Genomic DNA, 17,990 nt, shown 5'->3' on the forward strand with positions numbered 1-17,990 from the left:
ATGTATCCCTTGTTTGGAGTGAAGAAAATATTTATATTAGAGCTCAAAAGTACAGGGATATTAAAATAAAACTTGCCCTAAATCACAAGCCATTGGGTTAGAATCCAGTGGTAAGATTTAACACACATGCTGTTGTGCTGTTAATCAAATTCACCCTTTGATGGAAAAGTAGTAGCTTTGAAATGAGCTCCTCTCTAGGGTGGCATGAGGGTATAGATACCTATAAACACAGTACATGCACCATCTCTCTCACTGTCTGTCTGTGTCTCTCTCTCACAAAATTTGCATTACATCACTGGAATGTGAAGTAAACTGCTTTGAGGATGAAAGATACCTTGAGGTTTCCTCTTCTTCCGTAAACACGATGTTACATATCTTTCCAACTCCCGTAACGTGGATGGCTTTAATGTCTCAAAGTCAATTTCAATTTCATCAGGATTGGAGTTTTTAAGCGAGGGTTCTCTTGACTGGATGATATGGACAACTCGGCCCAGTTTCTCACCAGGGAGTTTATTAATATCCAGGCTTAGCTGTCTCTTCTCTTCATAAGACATTGGCTTACACTTGTCCTCCTCCTCAGATTCGTAGACAGGAGGGGGTTTGCTGTTCTTCACTGTCACAGGCTCCTTCTTACTACTTAGGAATAATTATAAAACATTATTATAGAAAAACCAAAATGTTGAGGAATTTCAAAAGTAGTAGCTTGATATTAATGTCTTAAATGTAACATTGATTACATTACACTCATTAGAAATGTTTATTTTCAGCAGGCTATTAAGCTTACAATTGGAATGGGTGGGTAAGGGAAGAGAGAACAGAAACTGATAAGCAATTCTTGGTGACACATTTTCAACATTAAATATAGGGATCCCTCTTACAATTTCTAACATGCTAACTTATCTAATGTGTGTGGGAGAGGAGGAGAAGCAAGCAGCAGCAGGCATGAATAAAACTGTCCTCAGAATAAGTTAATGGACGGTTAGAGACTTCATTTACTAGGGTTCTGGTTTTATTCTAAGAATATAATTAGTGTGCCAATGATTTTGAGAAACTAGGTTTGTGGTTATAAAAAGGATGTGTCTAATTGAAGAGTTCACACTTCTGCCAGATTCATGGCGCACAGAATGAATAGCTTATGTAGCAAAAGGATTATCCACTGATATTAGAGAAGGAAGAGCTCTGTTAGGCCACAGACAATTTAGTTCCTTGGGGAGGATTTACAATTGAGCTCTACTGAACATTGTATAATATTTTATCCAGCCTCAATGTCCTTAATGTGGGGTGGAGACAGGGAATGAGAAATGAGCTCACCTCTGACTATTTTCCAACCTAATCAAGCTTATTGCAAGCAGTGTGTGCTTATATGCAAACTACATTTCCCCTACAATATGTTTTGTTACACTGTAAATATTTCCTTTCTTTGGTTGGGGGTTATGCCTTTGAAAAACATGAAGATATTTTACCTTCTCTAAGTTGTCACTTACCCAAATGTAAATATCTAGCTCATAATCTTTTCCCTTATTATCCCTCAAGCACCCAGTAGGGGGAAGGTTGATGATATCTAGAAAACTCCAGGATTTGGGATTCAGTGTCTCAGACAATGTACAGATGAACAAAATTAATTTTTGATGATGTCTCATACTAGATACTAATGGCAGCCTCACAAGCCAGGCAGAGAAGCCCAGGGGGTACATGAGTGAAAAAGTCTTGTCACCCTGAGGCACAATAGTTTGGGGACTGCACCAACACATCTTGCTGGAACTGATACTATTAGTGCCAAGACCCTTACATAAACTAGAAACAGCAAATTGAGTTATAACTACACTTAAATCACTAGGGCCATGTCTTCACTAAACAGAAGATCACTGCTGCTGCGATTGATCTTCTGGAGTTCGATTTAGTGAGTCTAGTTAAGACTTGCTAAATCAAATTCAGAGGGCGCACCCACCAGCAGCCAGTTTCTGTAAGGAGTAAAGGAGGCTGACAGGAACATGCGGAAACTCAAAACAAGGTACATAGATTCCAAGCTACATAATTAATATAGCTGGAGTTGTATATCTTGATTCCACATTCCTTTTTAGTGTAGACCTGAACTAGGGGTTACTGTTGGAAATAACACTGAATACAAGAAAGTTGTCTAACTCTTGTTCCTCAGTGCGGAAAAAAAAATACAAAAACTGCAAGATATGACAGAGACAAGGCTGACCTTGAGTTACTGCTGTTGCTATTATTTTTCTTGGCCTTCTTGAGTGGTGGTTCCTTGGTTTTACTTTTCTTACTCTCCTCTACTTCTTCCTTCTTTTTGTGCTTCTCTTTTTTCTTTTCTTTCTTGTCTTTCTCCTTTTTCTTTGGTTTGTTCTGCTGTGGCTGGGACAGGGCAGCAAGCTGTTCATGCACTGCTTTAAGCTAAGAGGCAGACACACAAAGATCAAGATAATTTCGCTCTGCATCACCTCCTCTCCCATAATCATGCTTCTCTCCTCCTTTCTGGCTTGGCTACTCTCATTTGCTTTAGTCTCCTTGAATATTAAATGGGTAAGTTCTACATGCTTTTTATTGTACACTGATTTTTTTTCATTATACTTTAAAGCACAGTGATCCACTTGACAGGGGGTAGAAAAGCTCTCTAAATAATTTGTTACGGCTCTGCTCACCTTTCAGCCAAGAACAGATGGACCACTTCCTCAGTACCAGTTAGACACTAAATGATTTAATGGTGAAGGAGGGCCTGTAAGGCTACAACTATTTAGACAGAGCACTCCCTATATTTTCAGCTGCACCTCCCTATCAAAGGAGATAGCTGCAAGGCCCCATTTTGTAAATCTACATGCCACACATTAGTAGTATGTTTAGCCAGCCCAAAACTGTATTCATTCAATTCAAATGGTACTATCTGAGGCAATGGTATATTGTTCTGCTGTGATTTTTTTGAACATTGTATGTGTATTGAATAGAACATAGTCCAATGCTTTGAAAGACATCACAATATTTATTAGTTCTTTGTCCATTAAGCCCTTTTAACAACAGATGCCAGTGCATTTTTCAATTGTACTTTGCAGCCTTGGGAAGCTGGTAATTTATTCATCTGTAAAATGAGTTAAGGCAAGGAGCTGAAGCTAATTGCCCTAGGTAACCCAAGTCAGTGAATGCCTAACTCCCGGTTCCCCCTGCTCTAGACCCTAAGCCCCAGAATACATTACCTGTTCCTGGAGTTCTGCTAGTCGCTGAGCTCGTTCTTCTTCAGAATCATCTGATGAGCTATCGCTATCAGACGAGCTATCACTGCTACTGTCACTGGACGATGGAGGGGCCACTTTGGTTGGGGGTGGCACCACTACTGGAGAGGAGGCTGGAATCATGGGTTCCTCAGGTTCATCAGGCATTTTAGCAAAGCGCATCTCAAAAACATCCTGGGGGAGAAACACACACTGAAAAATAATGCTGGCTCTGCATGCAGAATAGAAACACACATTTACAAATAGCTCTGCATGTAATAATGGTTATTATTCAAGCAAAATAAGCATCTCACAAACATAGACAAGCCTTCCTTCTTGATGGAATGAAGGGAAAACAGAGTAAGGTTCAATATATGTTCTGTACAAGCTTGGCAGAATTTAACTTCTAAAAATAAACTTCTATATCAGGCTTTTTATCTATTTCATTTTTTCACAGTTGCAAAAAATACAAGTTATAAACTTGTTATCTATTTAAGTTTCCATAGTTGCACGAAAGCAGACAGCAGATGTAGTTAAAACTGTATAACTGTTAAATTACAAATTGCCAAAAAGTTAAAGCTTTATAACTGTTAAATTACAAATTGCTAACGTCACATATAAAAATAAACAAAGTAAATATCCTTAAATCAAACTGAAGTGATCAAGCAGCATTTCTTACTTTGATTATCTGTAACTTTGTAGTATGAATAGAAATACTCATTTTGTGTGTACAGTGAAATTGATGTTTACTGACATTTACTGGTAAAAGCCTAATAATTCAACGTTTATTTATCTAACTAAATTAAATAACAGTGTTGAAACGATACTCTCTACACAAAACATTCTAAGGTGCAGGATGATCAAACCTATGAAACAGCACACCAACCTTATGAATTAGCAAAAAGCAACATTTTGTTGTCCAATTCAGGACAGAGCCTTCCTTACTTATTAGAAGACAAAATTCAGAGGATGCAAGTAATTCCTCAGATTACTTCTTAAAGGCTGGAATTCAATGTTTTTGCTTACTTGATTAAAAATAACTCTTAAGTGTTTATAGCTTACTAACTACCTCTCTGTACACTCCTTAATTGATATTTTAAACAAAATTAATGTCAAAGGTAAACCAGATATTTGGAGGCTACAGTAGCCCCAAAGAAAAATTACAACTATGCTAGAAGAGTCAAAACCTTAATATAGACACTACCTGAAATACTAAAAAAAATCCTCTGCCACAATGGCTAATACTAAATCTGAACAGCCAGATGACATGGTTCAATGTGGACACAGGCACTGAGAGCATCAGCTTCTGCCTGCCGCCTCTGATCAAGAGGCAGCAGCAGAGGGGGCGCGGCTTCATGGGGGCCAATACACATGGGTGGCTGACTTGAAAGCCACTTCCTGCATTTACTGGCTCCGCCTGGTCCCGTCCCCACATGCTGCTGCCTTTCTATCAGAGAAAGCAGAGCGGGGGTGGGGGATGGCTTTTAAGCCAGCTCCCTGGCACCAGCTTTCTCCTGCCTCCCTGTGCTGCTACTTGCGTGTGTGTGTTGGGGGAGAAATAGGCAGCTCCAAGGAAGTGGGCTCCTCCCACCCTGCTCTGCTGCCTCTGTGGGAACTGGGCAGGGCAGGGGGACAGGTGGCTCCACAGGATGCTGAGGCAATTCAAGAAAAGCAACACTTTCACAGCTGGTTAACACAGAAACTGAAAACTACCACTGCCAACTTGATCAAGTAATAATAAAAACTAAAACAGACAGGGAAAAAAAATCTGACTGCATCCTACCATGAAAATAAAAAGTGCCAAAATGGCAGATGAAACTCCATAGCTAGTACCAACAGCACTAGCCTCTCTTCCCTTCGGAGGTAAGAAATATTAACGGTGCATTTTAGTTTTACGACCTTTGCCAGTTTATAAATAGTTTCAAGCAAGCATTTGAAAACAAGAATGACAGAAAAAAGTCACATGGCTTCCTTCTTACACTGATGTTATGTCACCATCAACTTGTCACATACAAACTTAAGTGTTTCTAATATTTAGAAAATACTCAAAACGTGACTCCATGAAGCAATACCTCCATTGAAATTCTTAGTCTTTATACAGTCCTTTAATAGAGAACCATTTACAGTTTGGTCTATGTTATCCAATATCTTCCCCCTCGCCTCCCACAGTTGATTCGGGCGGGGGGGGGGGGGGGAAAACAACTCGGGAATTTCAGAAGCCAAGGATTCCAATAAAAGCAGCTTGAAGATTATACCAATTTGCAGACACTGATACCGTCTAGTGGCAAAAATACACTATTAACAAAATGCACTAATTCATATTCAATTACAACCAAACATCTTTATGAATAGCAAAAAACAGTGATCAGAAATTGGCAGAGTTAAATAGTCTTATCAAAACAGGACACTTGAACACAAAGCCACAAAGAACGAGGGATGTCAAAATTCATTTAATCAAGTAAACATGTAGCTGTGGAAAATTTCAGCAGTTACACGGGTTACATGTGCGGAGCTAGCTTTTAAACTGGCTCCCCATATGCACCAGCTCCCGGAGAGCCGGTGTGTGCAAGAAGCCCACGTGTAACTGTGAAGGTTAACTGATAAGCCCAGGCTCAACGATTAACCACACACACAGTTACACTTTCACATCCCCACAAAGAACCAATTTCTAATACATTCTCAGTGGTTACAGACTGACTTTCTATTTTATAGTATGATTTGGGCATCTCTTAACATGTGCAATTTAAAACCTCATCTATGATCAATAAGAGGTCTGCTCAGGCCCACCCCAACTAGAGTCAAGTCATTTTTGGACCAGAATCTGAGTTGTAAATGATGCCACCTCCTGTCCGTGGGGCTGTCACAGACACAGTTGCGTGCACTGGTGTTTGTATGCTCTGGTTCTGTCACCCATGCATTGCTCTGTCTATGCTGCAAAATGAGTATGCAGAAGCATTGTAGTATCTCTCACACTGTAGTGTACAAAGCAGACAGCAAAGGCAAACTGCCACCACCATAGGCCAACTGCACAGGCAGGTGTCCCAGACTTGACATTTGTAGTCAGGTTCAAACTGGGTTGCAGGGTTTAGTGAAAGTGACTGGTTTATTCACGTAAAATGGCAAATCTCTTACAGCCAACATATGCAAACGTTCTTCTATCCAATATCACATATGAACAAAGGAAAAATATTGGCAAATAAATTGGACAGTTGATGTGGAAAGTGGAAGTCACCTTTGGGAGCAATTTCAGATGAAGATGCAGGTAAACCTTGTCCTTAAAGAAGATCATATGTGGAAGACCCTACACCAGTGTTTCCCAATTGGTGCTCCAGGGAACCCTGGGGTTCTGAAAAGCAAAACTAGGGGTTCTGCGAGGAACCGGCACTCCCTCGCCCCCTCTGAAAGTGAGAGAGCTGGCTAGCCAGCAGAGGCATGAGTGGCGAGTTGTATGGGCTCGTGGTGCCTGTGTTCCACCAATATTTGGAACTGGAGTGAGCCCCGGCCCCCCTGCGCATCCTCCTACCCCGGTCTCAGAGAGTCTCTCCCCCGGCCCTGGCCTGGCCCTGCCATGTGCAAGCTTCACTGAGCTCCCCCTTGTCAGCTGCTCCTGCCCTGTGCGGTGTGCTCAAAGCGGTAGGCAGGGAGATGCCCGGGCATGACATAACGTCACGGCCCGAGATTTTAAAACTGCTGGGTGCTGCGTTGCGCCATGTGGCTGAGTTGTAGGTTCGGAGTCCAGGGACAGAGCGCAGACTCCAGCCCCACAAAGTGGAAGGCAGAAGGTAGGGGGAGGGGAAGGGCTGGGAGAGGAAGGGGATTGTGCGGAGGGAGAGGGGGAAGAGAGGGGAAGGCACCAAAGGGACAGGACAGAGGAGAGACAAATGGCAGGGGGCCCAGTGCAGACAATGAGGAAAAAGGCAGGAGGGTAGGTGTCAGTGGGAGGGGGACAGGGTGATGCTGGAAGGGGAGAGGGTAAGGGCATTGGGGGCTAGACGGGGGAGGGAGAGGTGCTGGGAGAAGGCTTGAAAGAAGGGGTGGGCATGAGGAAGCCCGGGATGGAGCAAGACATATGTTAGGGCACAGGGGCATAAGGGGAACAGGGGCAGAGGGTGGTGAGGGGGTGGACACCAGAGAAAAAGAGGGCAAAGGAGGTAGGGGCAGTGAAGGAGAGGGGAGGCAACAGGAGGGTGCAGGAGTAAGAGAAGGTGCAAGTGCCAGGAGATTCTGGGGTGAAGCAGAAGGGCAGACACCTGCAGGGAAGGAACCAGTACCAGAGGAGAGAGGCAGGGCAGGTGTGTAGAGGGAGGTGTTAGAAGAGGGGATGAGGAGGGGTAGCTCACATGATCAGAGTGGGGCTACGGGAGTAGTGGGCACAGGGAGAAGAGAAGGGCTGGTGGAGGGGGGCAGGTTGCAGGAGGGCTGAGGGCAGTGAGAAGGGCAGGAGTCAGGACAGCAGAGCAGAGTGAGAAATTGGGAGGCAGCAGGCACCAAGGGAGCTGATGGAGCAAGGAGAGGAGACATGGCAGCAGAAAGAAAAGGGAAAGGTTTAAAAATATTTATTAATAACTTGGGTGCCACAGTGGCACATCCAAACAAGCCACATGAACTCAGTACTGGTGCACAACACAATTCATTTTGCTCATGCGAGGAAACTCTTAGGCTATGTCTACACTGGCGGTTTCTTGCGCAAGAGTTCTTGTGCAAGAACACGTCCACACTGCCATGTGCGAGTTGTGCTTTTGCACAAGAGCATCTATGGCAGTGTGGATGCTCCCTTGCCCAAGAAAGTGCCGATGGCCATTTTAGCCATCGGGCTTTCTTGCGCAAGAAAGTCATGTTGCCTGTCTACACCGGCCTTGGGCGTATGAACAGTTGCGCAAAAGGGCTTATTCCTGAGCGGAAGCATCATAGTTCTTGTGCAAGAACACATGGCCAGTGTAGACAGGAAGCAAGTTTTTGGGCAAGAGCAGCCGCTTTGGTGCAAGATCGTGCCAGTGTAGACACAGCCAAGTGCAGGGAGGGAGGGAGGGAGGCAGGCAGGCAGGGGCAGGGAATCAGCACTGGCTCAGCATGTCTGCATGGTTTGAGGGAAGGTGCAGGGAAATTTAGCTCAGCTGAGTTGCAGAGTGGGGAGGTCCAGGGAGCTCAGCTGAGTTGCAGAGTGGGGAGGTCCAGGGCTGGGCTGCAGGGTAGGTGTGGAATTCCACCTCCCTCACCTCCCTCCCAGATCCTGCATCCCATTCCTATCCTGCTCCTTGGCAGCCCTGCCATCCAAGCCTAGCACCTAGCATCACCTTGGCCCTGGCCCCAGCACCCTGCCATCCACGCTAGCACCCAGCAGCACCTTGTTCCTTGTCCCAGCACCCTGCCAGTCACCTTAGTGCCCAGCAGGACCATGTCCCTGACCCCAGCACCCTGCCACCTGCCTGCCCCAGCACCTTGCCACCTGAGCCAGCATCATTCCACCCAGCAGCACCCTCTCCCCAGCGCCCACTTTCACTCTGTCCTCTGCCCCCACCAGCACATTTGGGACCACATTAGTGAGGCTTGGGGTTTTTTTGGAGGGTTGTTGGGGGTTTTTTTGCATCTCACTTGTGTGGCCCCAAATGACTTTTCTGTGGGTCAGTGACCCCGACTCAAAACAGGTTCCTCACCCCTCTCCTAAATAAAGACAATGCTAAAACTTTTTGAGTTTGACATAATATTTTACTTAAAAATGAAGCCGGGCCAAACCCCCATCTCACTGCAGCATCATAACACTCCTGCACCACATGACCCCAAATCTGAGCCTATCATACACTGGAACCTCCTGTCCTAAGCCTCTTACATCCCCAAACTCCTGCACTCCCACATCCTCAGTCTTCTGCCACAACACTCCTGCACCATCCACACATCACAGATCTGTGTCCTGAGCCCATCATACTCACAGCCTCCTTGCCCCGAGTCCCTCACATATCCAGCTCAAACTCCTGCACCCTCACATCCACAAGCCCTGGCTTGCTCAGCACCCCAACCTTCCACCTGAGCCCAACACTCCCGAGCCTAGAGTCCCCTCCCCGAGCCAACAGCCCCTTCTCCTGCATCCAAATTCCCTCCCAGAGCTTGTACTTCTTACGCCTTCCCACACCCAAATCCCTCATTTCCACCCCAGAGCCTGCACCTCCTGTCTCAACCCAGGGAAAGTGTATAAGGGCTAGAGATAGCAAGTGATGGAGAGGAGGGGAACAGAGCAGATGAGGCCTCAAGAAAGGAGGGTGGAGCGTCTTGGGGAAGGAATGTGATTTTCATGCATTGGTGGCCCCCCCCTTTTTTTTTTGCTTGACAAACCTAGGGGTTCCTTGAAATTCTGAAAAGCTGAAAAGGGTTCCTTGGCCAAATAAAATTGGGAAACACTGCCCTACACTAATGCCCACAACTGTCCTGCTTATGGGGTCACGGCTAACAATACTAAAAACTAGATTACATATATATACATGCACATTACATTCACAAAGGTTGAGAGAACTGTTCTATGCAATAAAGTTCCAATGACGGTCATGGCCCCATCTTCTACATCTGGATGCTGTGGTGACTGGGAGTAGGGGGGGAGAGCCTTAAGCTGCCAAATGAGTACTGTGGAGGGGGAAAGTTTGTCAGCCATGCACACCAACACCAAGAGTGGAAGCAAATGTGCACTCACACAAGGAACTCCTGTGTGCATACTATACAGATGGCTTTCATGAAGCCTGTTTTTTTCTATTATACACAGATTAGTAGGCAGTAGTACAATAATTTTCCATAGGACTATGTAGCACTTTAAAGACTAACAAGATGGTTTATTAGATGATGAGCTTTCATGGGCCAGACCCACTTGGGTCTGGCCCACGAAAGCTCATCATCTAATAAACCATCTTGTTAGTCTTTAAAGTGCTACATAGTCCTGTATTTTGTTTCAGCTACAACAGACTAACACAGCTGCATTTCTATCAATAATTTTCCACTAAGTCTTAATATTAGCATTTCCTGCCTTTTGAGTGCTTAACTTTGCAATATATTTTCTTAATGTAATTGTTTTTGTACAGAGTTTGTTTCAAGATAAATTATTTGTATTGATTCTCCAAACAAGCCAGTGAAATACACTGTAAGCATGTTACAAACTTATATTTTCCATGTTTCTACAGTGCTCAGCATGGTGGGGCCCCACTATATGACTGAGGCCTACTAGATGCTGCCACTATATAATTAGTAGCCATTGACCTCTTTTATTCGTCCATAAATAACCTCTTCACCTTACTTACTTTAGTTTCCTTAAAAAAACACCACTACACACCTAGTGAAAGCTATAGGAACTTATACTGGTTAAAAATGTATACCGAAAAAAAAAAAGATCATGAAGCTGCCCAAGCCACCGTAACTTGCTCACACAAAACAAAAGGCCAATATCTCAAAACTTGTTTGCTGCCCCAACACACACCCTCTACAGCATGTCCACAAAGGATAATAGGTCTAGCCACTGTCAAACAAAAGTTGTTGGAACAAACATAGAATGACAAAAAGAAATGATACGGCCTGTGTTATCAACTTAATTCCTTCTAACTTATGTAAAAAAAAAAAAATAGAAATTTCATTTGTACTTTGTCAGCAGAAGATTCAAAGTAGAAAGAGACCATGCCTTGTTAGCTCCAATCAGCCTTGCCAAATACATTTCAAGTAAGCAAGCCTCTTAAAATAGTAATGCAATCCCAGCTGCTGATTAAAGAAAAGGTTACTTATATTGTACAGTAACTATAATTCTTTGTGGCAAACTATCATCAACAATTTCTCTATGCAGTCATGACATAAAAAAGCAGAGGGATAGGAGGACAGGCAGTGGTGCGTCCATACACACACATCTCAAAGAACCAGCAAGGTGAGTAACCTTTTCTTCTTTGAGTAGCAGCATTTCCATGGATGCACCACTTCAGGTGACTCCCAAGCAGTATCCTTACACAGGGAGAAGGGAAGTTTTGGAATTGAGTCCAAGACTGAAGATCCAACAGCAAAACCAAATGCCACAACAGAGGACAGCGTGGAACAAGGAATATAGTGTTTAAGAAGACCTATGCACTGAAGCCCATTTAGCAATTCTCCATGTCTTAGGCACTAAAATGTTTCTGAGTTAGCACTAGAAACTGCCTGTCATCAGTTAGTGCTTTTCCTATCCAAACAATTATAGCACACTATCAGAACGTAGCAAGCAATTAAGAAACTCAGAAATCCATCTCAACAATCTCTGAGAAAAGAACATTGATCCTTCAGCAAATCTACATGATTTCCAAAATTGCTTGGTCCTATCTAGATGGAAAGCCAGTGACCATCATGTAGCTAACTATGAGGGGAAGCTGCTAATTTTTGTGCGGTTGAAGAAAAAATACTAGTAGATAAACTGATTCAGGTGAAAATCCAACAGCATGTTTGGTATTAATTTTGGGTGTGGTCATACAGAGAACTTGTCCTTGGAAAATATAAATGGGGAGTCTGCCATCAAGGTCTCAAATTCCTCAAGTTTGCAGGCTGAAGTGATAGATGCACGAAAGCCCACCTTGGTAGGTAAGTGAGGCAAGAAGCAGGTCACCACAAGTTCTAATGGTGATCCCCAGAAGTAAGGGACTAGGCTGAGAGCCCAATATGAAATCAGATCCTTAAGGTGGGAGTAAAGATTCCTCAGATCCATAACACATTTCAAGGAAACCCCTAATGAAATGAAAAACTGTTATCATGGTGAGATAAGCTTTAACAGAGCTAACTGATGGAAGCCATGCTTGGAAGGAGGGAGAGAGAGAGAGAGAGACAGAGAGACAGAGAGAATGAACTCTTAGGTTGGTGATGAAGCACATGGCCCATATTATGGGAGAGGGGATGACGGCTGGATGGATGGAAGCTTGAGTGCCAGGTGGTGAGAGAGGTGAAACAGGTAAGAATAATAATCTGCCTTGATCATGTCAGTACTACAGAAATAACCCTGGCTTTTGTCCTGTCTGATCCTGTTCACCTCTCTCAGAATCAGTGGTGATGAATGGAATACATGGAATAGTCACTTTGTCCATGAAAGGAGTAAGATGTCCCCCAGAAGAGAGGACATCCAGGCCTTCTCTTCAACATAATGGGCACTTTCTGTTGCTAAACATGGCAAGATACAGGATGACTAAAACTGCTGCTCAACTTCAGTGAGAAGCAACTGCTGCTAAAACATTTAAGAACATCCTTGCAGCCAAAGAAAGCTGAACGGAAGTATGTGGAACTAAAAACCATTTTGGTCCATGGTGAAGTACAGGTATCCCGAGTGCAGGATGTATTTCTAGAGGGAAATAGGTGATCTGTAGCTAAAAGGCTGAAAGCCAATCTCCTGCCTTTAAAGAAGAGATTACAACTGCCAGTCACCATCTGGAACTTTTGAGACTTTACAAATGTGTTCCGTCATATCTGATCCAAGATCATTCTCCAACCTCCATCTTTCTTAGGCACAAGAAAATGCTTTGAGTAAAACCCCTTCCCCTGTGAGGTCCCAACTCTGTGACAAGGAGCAATAGACATCTTGTCAACCTTTGGGGGCAATGGAAAGGGGCTTTACAGCCTGGTGACCCTTTACAGCCTGGTGACTGAGTACAAAGAATTGACCCTGGTCTTGGAGCATTGCAGCCCACCAATCAGAGTCAGTAACCATTCCTCGTTACCAGGGCAGTGCAGACCAACTGTCAGAGTCAACTGTACAGGTGAGTGGGGGACCACCACCCTGAAGGGAGCAGTGGCTAGGGTAGAAGTACCTGGACCATCCGTCTCCACTGAGCCCCAATCAAGGTCCCTTTTGGTGGTGCAGTTGCCTGCCCCCAGCTGAGCAGGAATCCTACCAAAAACATGCAGAGCTAGTCTTCAGCTCTACAACCAATTCCCTGCAAAGTTTCACGGATAACTTCCTACCTGATTCTCTGGAGTTTGCCATCTCTGGGTCCCCATGGTTTTTCCATTCTTTAGGTCATCCCTGGGATATGTTGAGCCTCTCTCAGGAACCCTAACAGCTGGAGCTATGACACCCTGTGCACATTAAATGCTGTGAGAGAAGTTCTGGCTAATAACTGACTCCCACGATGATGGCCTCAATATGCTCTCTGTGCTTTTGTGGAAGATGTTCAATAAAGTCTTTGTTGGATACATAAGCACTTTATTATTGGATAGAGCAACCTATGTGGCTGTGCAAGTGCCAGCAAAATGTACAGGTGCTTGTACTTTAAGTCTAAATTCCTCAAGAGTTTTCTGGAGGCTGTCCTATCTTCTTCACAAGATCCTAGAATCGGCAAAATCAGTCAAATATCAATGAGGGTGGAAGCATGACTACTTCATCTGGAGTCAAAAATAAAGAAGTTTGAAATGTAGCCTTGTTTGCCACCTTAGCCTCCTGTCCCTCAAAGGTCTTCTGATGTTGGAAGTCTGGAAGAAGAGACTGTTTGATCCTAGCTTCCTGGTGCAATAAAGCCAGGGGTCTAGACTATTGCTGCTAATATGCTGTCTAAAGATCCCAGTGACTGAACTCACAATCTCTGACATGGACAAAAACACTTGTCAAAGCATGGGTTCCTGTAATGATATAGAGAGGTACGCCACACTGATAAGGAGACTGAGCACATGTCTCTTTCATCCTCCTCAATATCCTCCAGGGGAAGAGAAAAGAATCATGCAGTACAGAGTCAGTTTGTACCCATAATCAGTGGATACTCCAGCTCATCTAAACCTTTAAAAAACAAGTAGTCCTGTGGCACCTTAGGGTATGTCTAAACTAGCTCGTTAATTCGAATTAGGTAGGCAAATGAGGCGACCGGAGTTGCAAACGAAGCCCAGGATTTAATATCCCGGGCTTTATTTGCATGTTCCACAAGGAGTAACAGTTAACTAGAACTAAGGACTTAGTTTGAATTAACGTTTCACAGCCGCGAGTAGCTGCATGGCAGTGAGTTCGGGCTAGTGAAATTTCAAAATGGCGACTAGACGGGAACATGTAAATAAAGCCCAGGATATTTAAATCCCGGGCTTCATTTGCAACTCCGGTCACCTCATCTGCCTACCTAGCTCGAATTAATGAGCTAGTGTAGACATACCCTTAGAGACTAACAAATAAATAAATGAAAAAAAATATATATGGGTTTTGCCCATGAAAGTTCATGATACTATATATAATTTTTTGCCTCTATGGTGCCACAGGACAACTCATTTTCAAAGTTACAGATTAACTAACATGGCTACCCCTCTGAGGTCTCTAACCCTTGTAAGTTTCTGAAGCAATGGAATTCCTGTGGTGCTAATGCAACAGTTGACTTACCTAGTACCACTGGTTCGGAGTAAGGATGTTAAGTAACAGGTAATTGACTAGTCGAGTAGTAGTCAATGAAATTTCCATTGACTACTGGATAGGCACTTCTGCATTCCTCCTTTGAAATGATCAAGGAGGAATGTGGAACACCATGAGCAGCCCGAGGCCAGCAGGAAGTCCCGCTGATCCTGGGCTGCACACAGCGTACCAGTTTGAAATGCACAAGTGTCGCGGGGGCTCTTGTGCATTTCAAAGCGGCAGCGCAGCATGGAGCCCAGGTTTAGCAGGGGACTCAGAGTTAACCCCAGGCTCCATGCTGTGCTGCTAATTTGAAATGCCACGCGGAGTCGGGGTCAGCTGGCCGCGGGTTCAGTGCAGTATTTCCCCCAAACCCAGGGTCAGCTGGGGACTCCCCAGCTGATCCCGGGTTCCGCAAAAATGCTGCGCGGGGATCAGCTGTGCGGGGCTGCTCCTTTGAACGCCGCCTCAGCATCCTGGGCTCAGCTGTGCGGCGCTGTCTCTGAAGTATCCTCTCTTCTCCCCCCTTTACTACCTCTATCTGACAGGTGGGGGAGGGAATCAATTAGTCGACTAGTGAACTGACAATTGGATAAGCATTTGCTTATAGGATAGTCGACTAGTCCTTAACATCCCTAGTTTGGAGTGTGTAGGCACCAGGGCCAAAGGTACATACTCCAGTTTTGCTTGTAACAATGGTGCAAAGTGGGCAATGTTGATAAATCTGAAACAGTGCGAATCTAGAGGAAGATAGTTCTATGGCCCCACCAGCACTTTCTCCTAAAGGTTCCAAGGTCTCCCTGCTCAACTGGTACTGGAGGAAGTCTCTACTCAGAACAATGGATATGAGAAAGAGGTCAAATCTGATGACACTGTAAATCTACCAGGAGATCAGGATTTTTTGTGGCTAGAGCTTTCTGGTGGAAGATCAAGCTCCTCTTCTTTGGTGCCTTCCCAAAGTCCTTCAAGATCTTCTCCTCCTGAGGAGAGACCTTAAGCAAAATTAATGAGACAATGGATATGTTGTGAGGATCTCCTTACCTGACCGAGAAGCGGGTTGAAGGGAGTGCTCCATCAGTAGCAGCTTCAATTTGGTTTCTGTATTGTTCTGAGTTGCAGATTTTAGAGACAGGCAAAAGTTACACTTTGGGGAGATATGGGACTCTCCTAAGCGACAAACAGATAAATTTATACTGTCTGTCACTGATCAGGATAGTCTCCTGACAAGAGGTAACAATTGAAACCTGGCAAGCCAACCATGCCCAGACCGGCCAAACAAGCTGCCTATGAAAAAATGGGGCAAAAAAAGGAGAAGAACAACACGTCTCAGTGAACACTGCTAATGGAAAATTTCCAATCCAGGATAAGAGATGCATATTCACACCTACAGGGACACTACTCAAAAATGAGACACTCTCTCTACTTCTTCACACAATGATTACTGCATGTTTTTCTGTCTTGGTGGATGGGACTAGCAGAAGCAATGATTCCAATAAGATTTCAGGAGACCTAAGATAAATATGGTTGTCCCTTTACACTGACCATCCTTAAGATTTAAGATAATGAACTTCATTCCAATTCCTCTTCTAGCTTTCATGACTGAGTTCTAGCAACTTTTATAATTTCATACATTCCTAGGCCAGAAGGGGCCATTGTGATCATCTTGTTCAGTAGCTCTCAAACTTTTGTATGGGTGATTCCTTTCACATAGCAAGCAGGGTTTGGGAGTGGAGGCTGACAGCTCACCACCTTCATGTAACAACCACATGACCACTTGAGGGATCACAACCTCCCAAGTTTGAGAATGCTTGATCTAATATAACCATTTTGCATAACTTAGAACTTTCCCAAAAATAATTCCTAGAACAAATCTTTCAGAAAAAACAATCTTGATTAAAAAAAAAAAAAAAGGGTCAGTAATGGAGAATGAACTATGATTCATGGTATAAATTATTTCAATGGTTGATTAATACCTCTCACTGTTTAAATATCCATACCTTATTTCTATCTTGAATTTGCTTTGCTTCACCTTTCAGCCATTATATCATTGTTAGACCCTTCTCAGCCAGACTAAAGAGCTCATCATTTAATATTTGCTCCCTAGGTGAATACTTATAAGGTTGTAGTCAACTATCCCTGTAACCTTCTATAAACAGACTGATCTCCATCGCTAATTCTTTAATCATTCTTGTGGCTTTTCTCTGAATCCTCTTATTTCTCTTTCTTGAAATGTGGGCACCAAAGCTGGATATTCTATGTTAGCAGTGGACTTATCAATACCAAATACAAAGGACAAATAACCTGTTTATGCTATTTCGCATGTAGGGTTCATCCACAAAACACACAGCCACTTTTGCTTTTGGATTTTACTATCCATTACTTTCACAAGGCAATGCTCCAGTCTGTCTGTTGGATCTTATAGAACCTGAATCATATTCACTCAAACTAAACCCTGTTGTTCTTTAGGTCATCCCACGTCAAAGTTTACAGATTTAATGCATTTTTTCTCTAGTTCCTTGGAAGTATATTTTCAACACCCAATTCACAACGCTTAGCCACGTCAAAGAGATTGAGAGCATTTCTGAAAAGACTGATTTTCAAGCAAAGATTACAGTGTAAAAGACAATTCCTTTTATATCACACAATGATCTTAATTTCTGAGCAAAACCGATAGAATCTTTAAAAATAAGCTGGAGAGCTAATAAATTCAGAATAGTGTAAGCCAAATCACCCCCAAAACCACTACCTACATCTACTTGGCTACTGGCAGACAACAAGCACTGAGATACAAATAGCCACAGCTTCTAGATTTACCCGCAGACTTGTGCAAAAATGCTTAGTTTAAATTGAGAGTTACGAAAAGCTATACATTTACTATTTTGATTAGCTTTAAATTTTGGTCTCAGTGTGTCACACATGACACAAAGCCTTTGTTGGGTTGGGGGGACACTGGCACCCAGAAGAATCAGTCGGGACCAAACAAGTGAGAAGAACAAAAAACCCTCTCTGATCTGGGCCCCAGCTGAGAAGCAGAAAAAGAAAGGACACCTCACTCATGTAAGTTGGGCCCCAAGTGTGGGGGGAGAGGGCAGCATAGGTGCGCTATGGCTCATGGCTTCCCTTCAGGGCTGGAATAACACTTTTGGGCTGGGACCAAAAAATGGGGTTCATTCTGCAGGAGCAGGCTGCTGATGAGTGGTCTGGAGGCAGGGTGCAGGAGTGGGCTGAGCATAAAGTAGGGTGCCAGAGATAGGGGTGTTTACTTTGTGCAGCTTGGGGGTGGGGGAGAGCACATGGCTCTGCCAGTGGGCCTTGATTCCCAGGGGAAAAGCCTGCAGGCCTCTGTGCTACCATTACCCTAGCCAGAAAAAGAACAGCCATGCACAGAGCCTTCCCTCTAGGCAGAACAGGCCATGTAGGAGTTTAATGCAGGCTCC

General features: G+C 44.0%; 1 protein-coding gene across 10 annotated transcripts in view; it reads right to left on the minus strand.

Annotated features, from left to right (window-relative positions):
- Positions 1-17,990, minus strand: part of BRD4 (bromodomain containing 4) — a 221,603-nt gene that overhangs the window by 56,549 nt on the left and 147,064 nt on the right. For 8 of the 10 annotated variants that reach the window (XM_075902152.2, XM_075902149.2, XM_089774705.1 and 5 more), the window contains 3 exons: positions 3,201-3,410; positions 2,207-2,406; positions 335-636 (listed from right to left, as the gene is read on the minus strand). In XM_075902152.2, the coding sequence (XP_075758267.1) occupies positions 335-636; positions 2,207-2,406; positions 3,201-3,410 (712 nt within the window). The remainder of the gene's footprint in view (positions 1-334; positions 637-2,206; positions 2,407-3,200; positions 3,411-17,990) is intronic. The other 2 variants (XM_075902154.2, XM_006119951.5) reach the window with 1 other exon arrangement.

This window comes from Pelodiscus sinensis, chromosome 31, assembly GCF_052426305.1.
Source record: "Pelodiscus sinensis isolate ZL-2025 chromosome 31, ASM5242630v1, whole genome shotgun sequence".
NCBI classification, from domain to species: Eukaryota; Metazoa; Chordata; order Testudines; family Trionychidae; genus Pelodiscus; species Pelodiscus sinensis.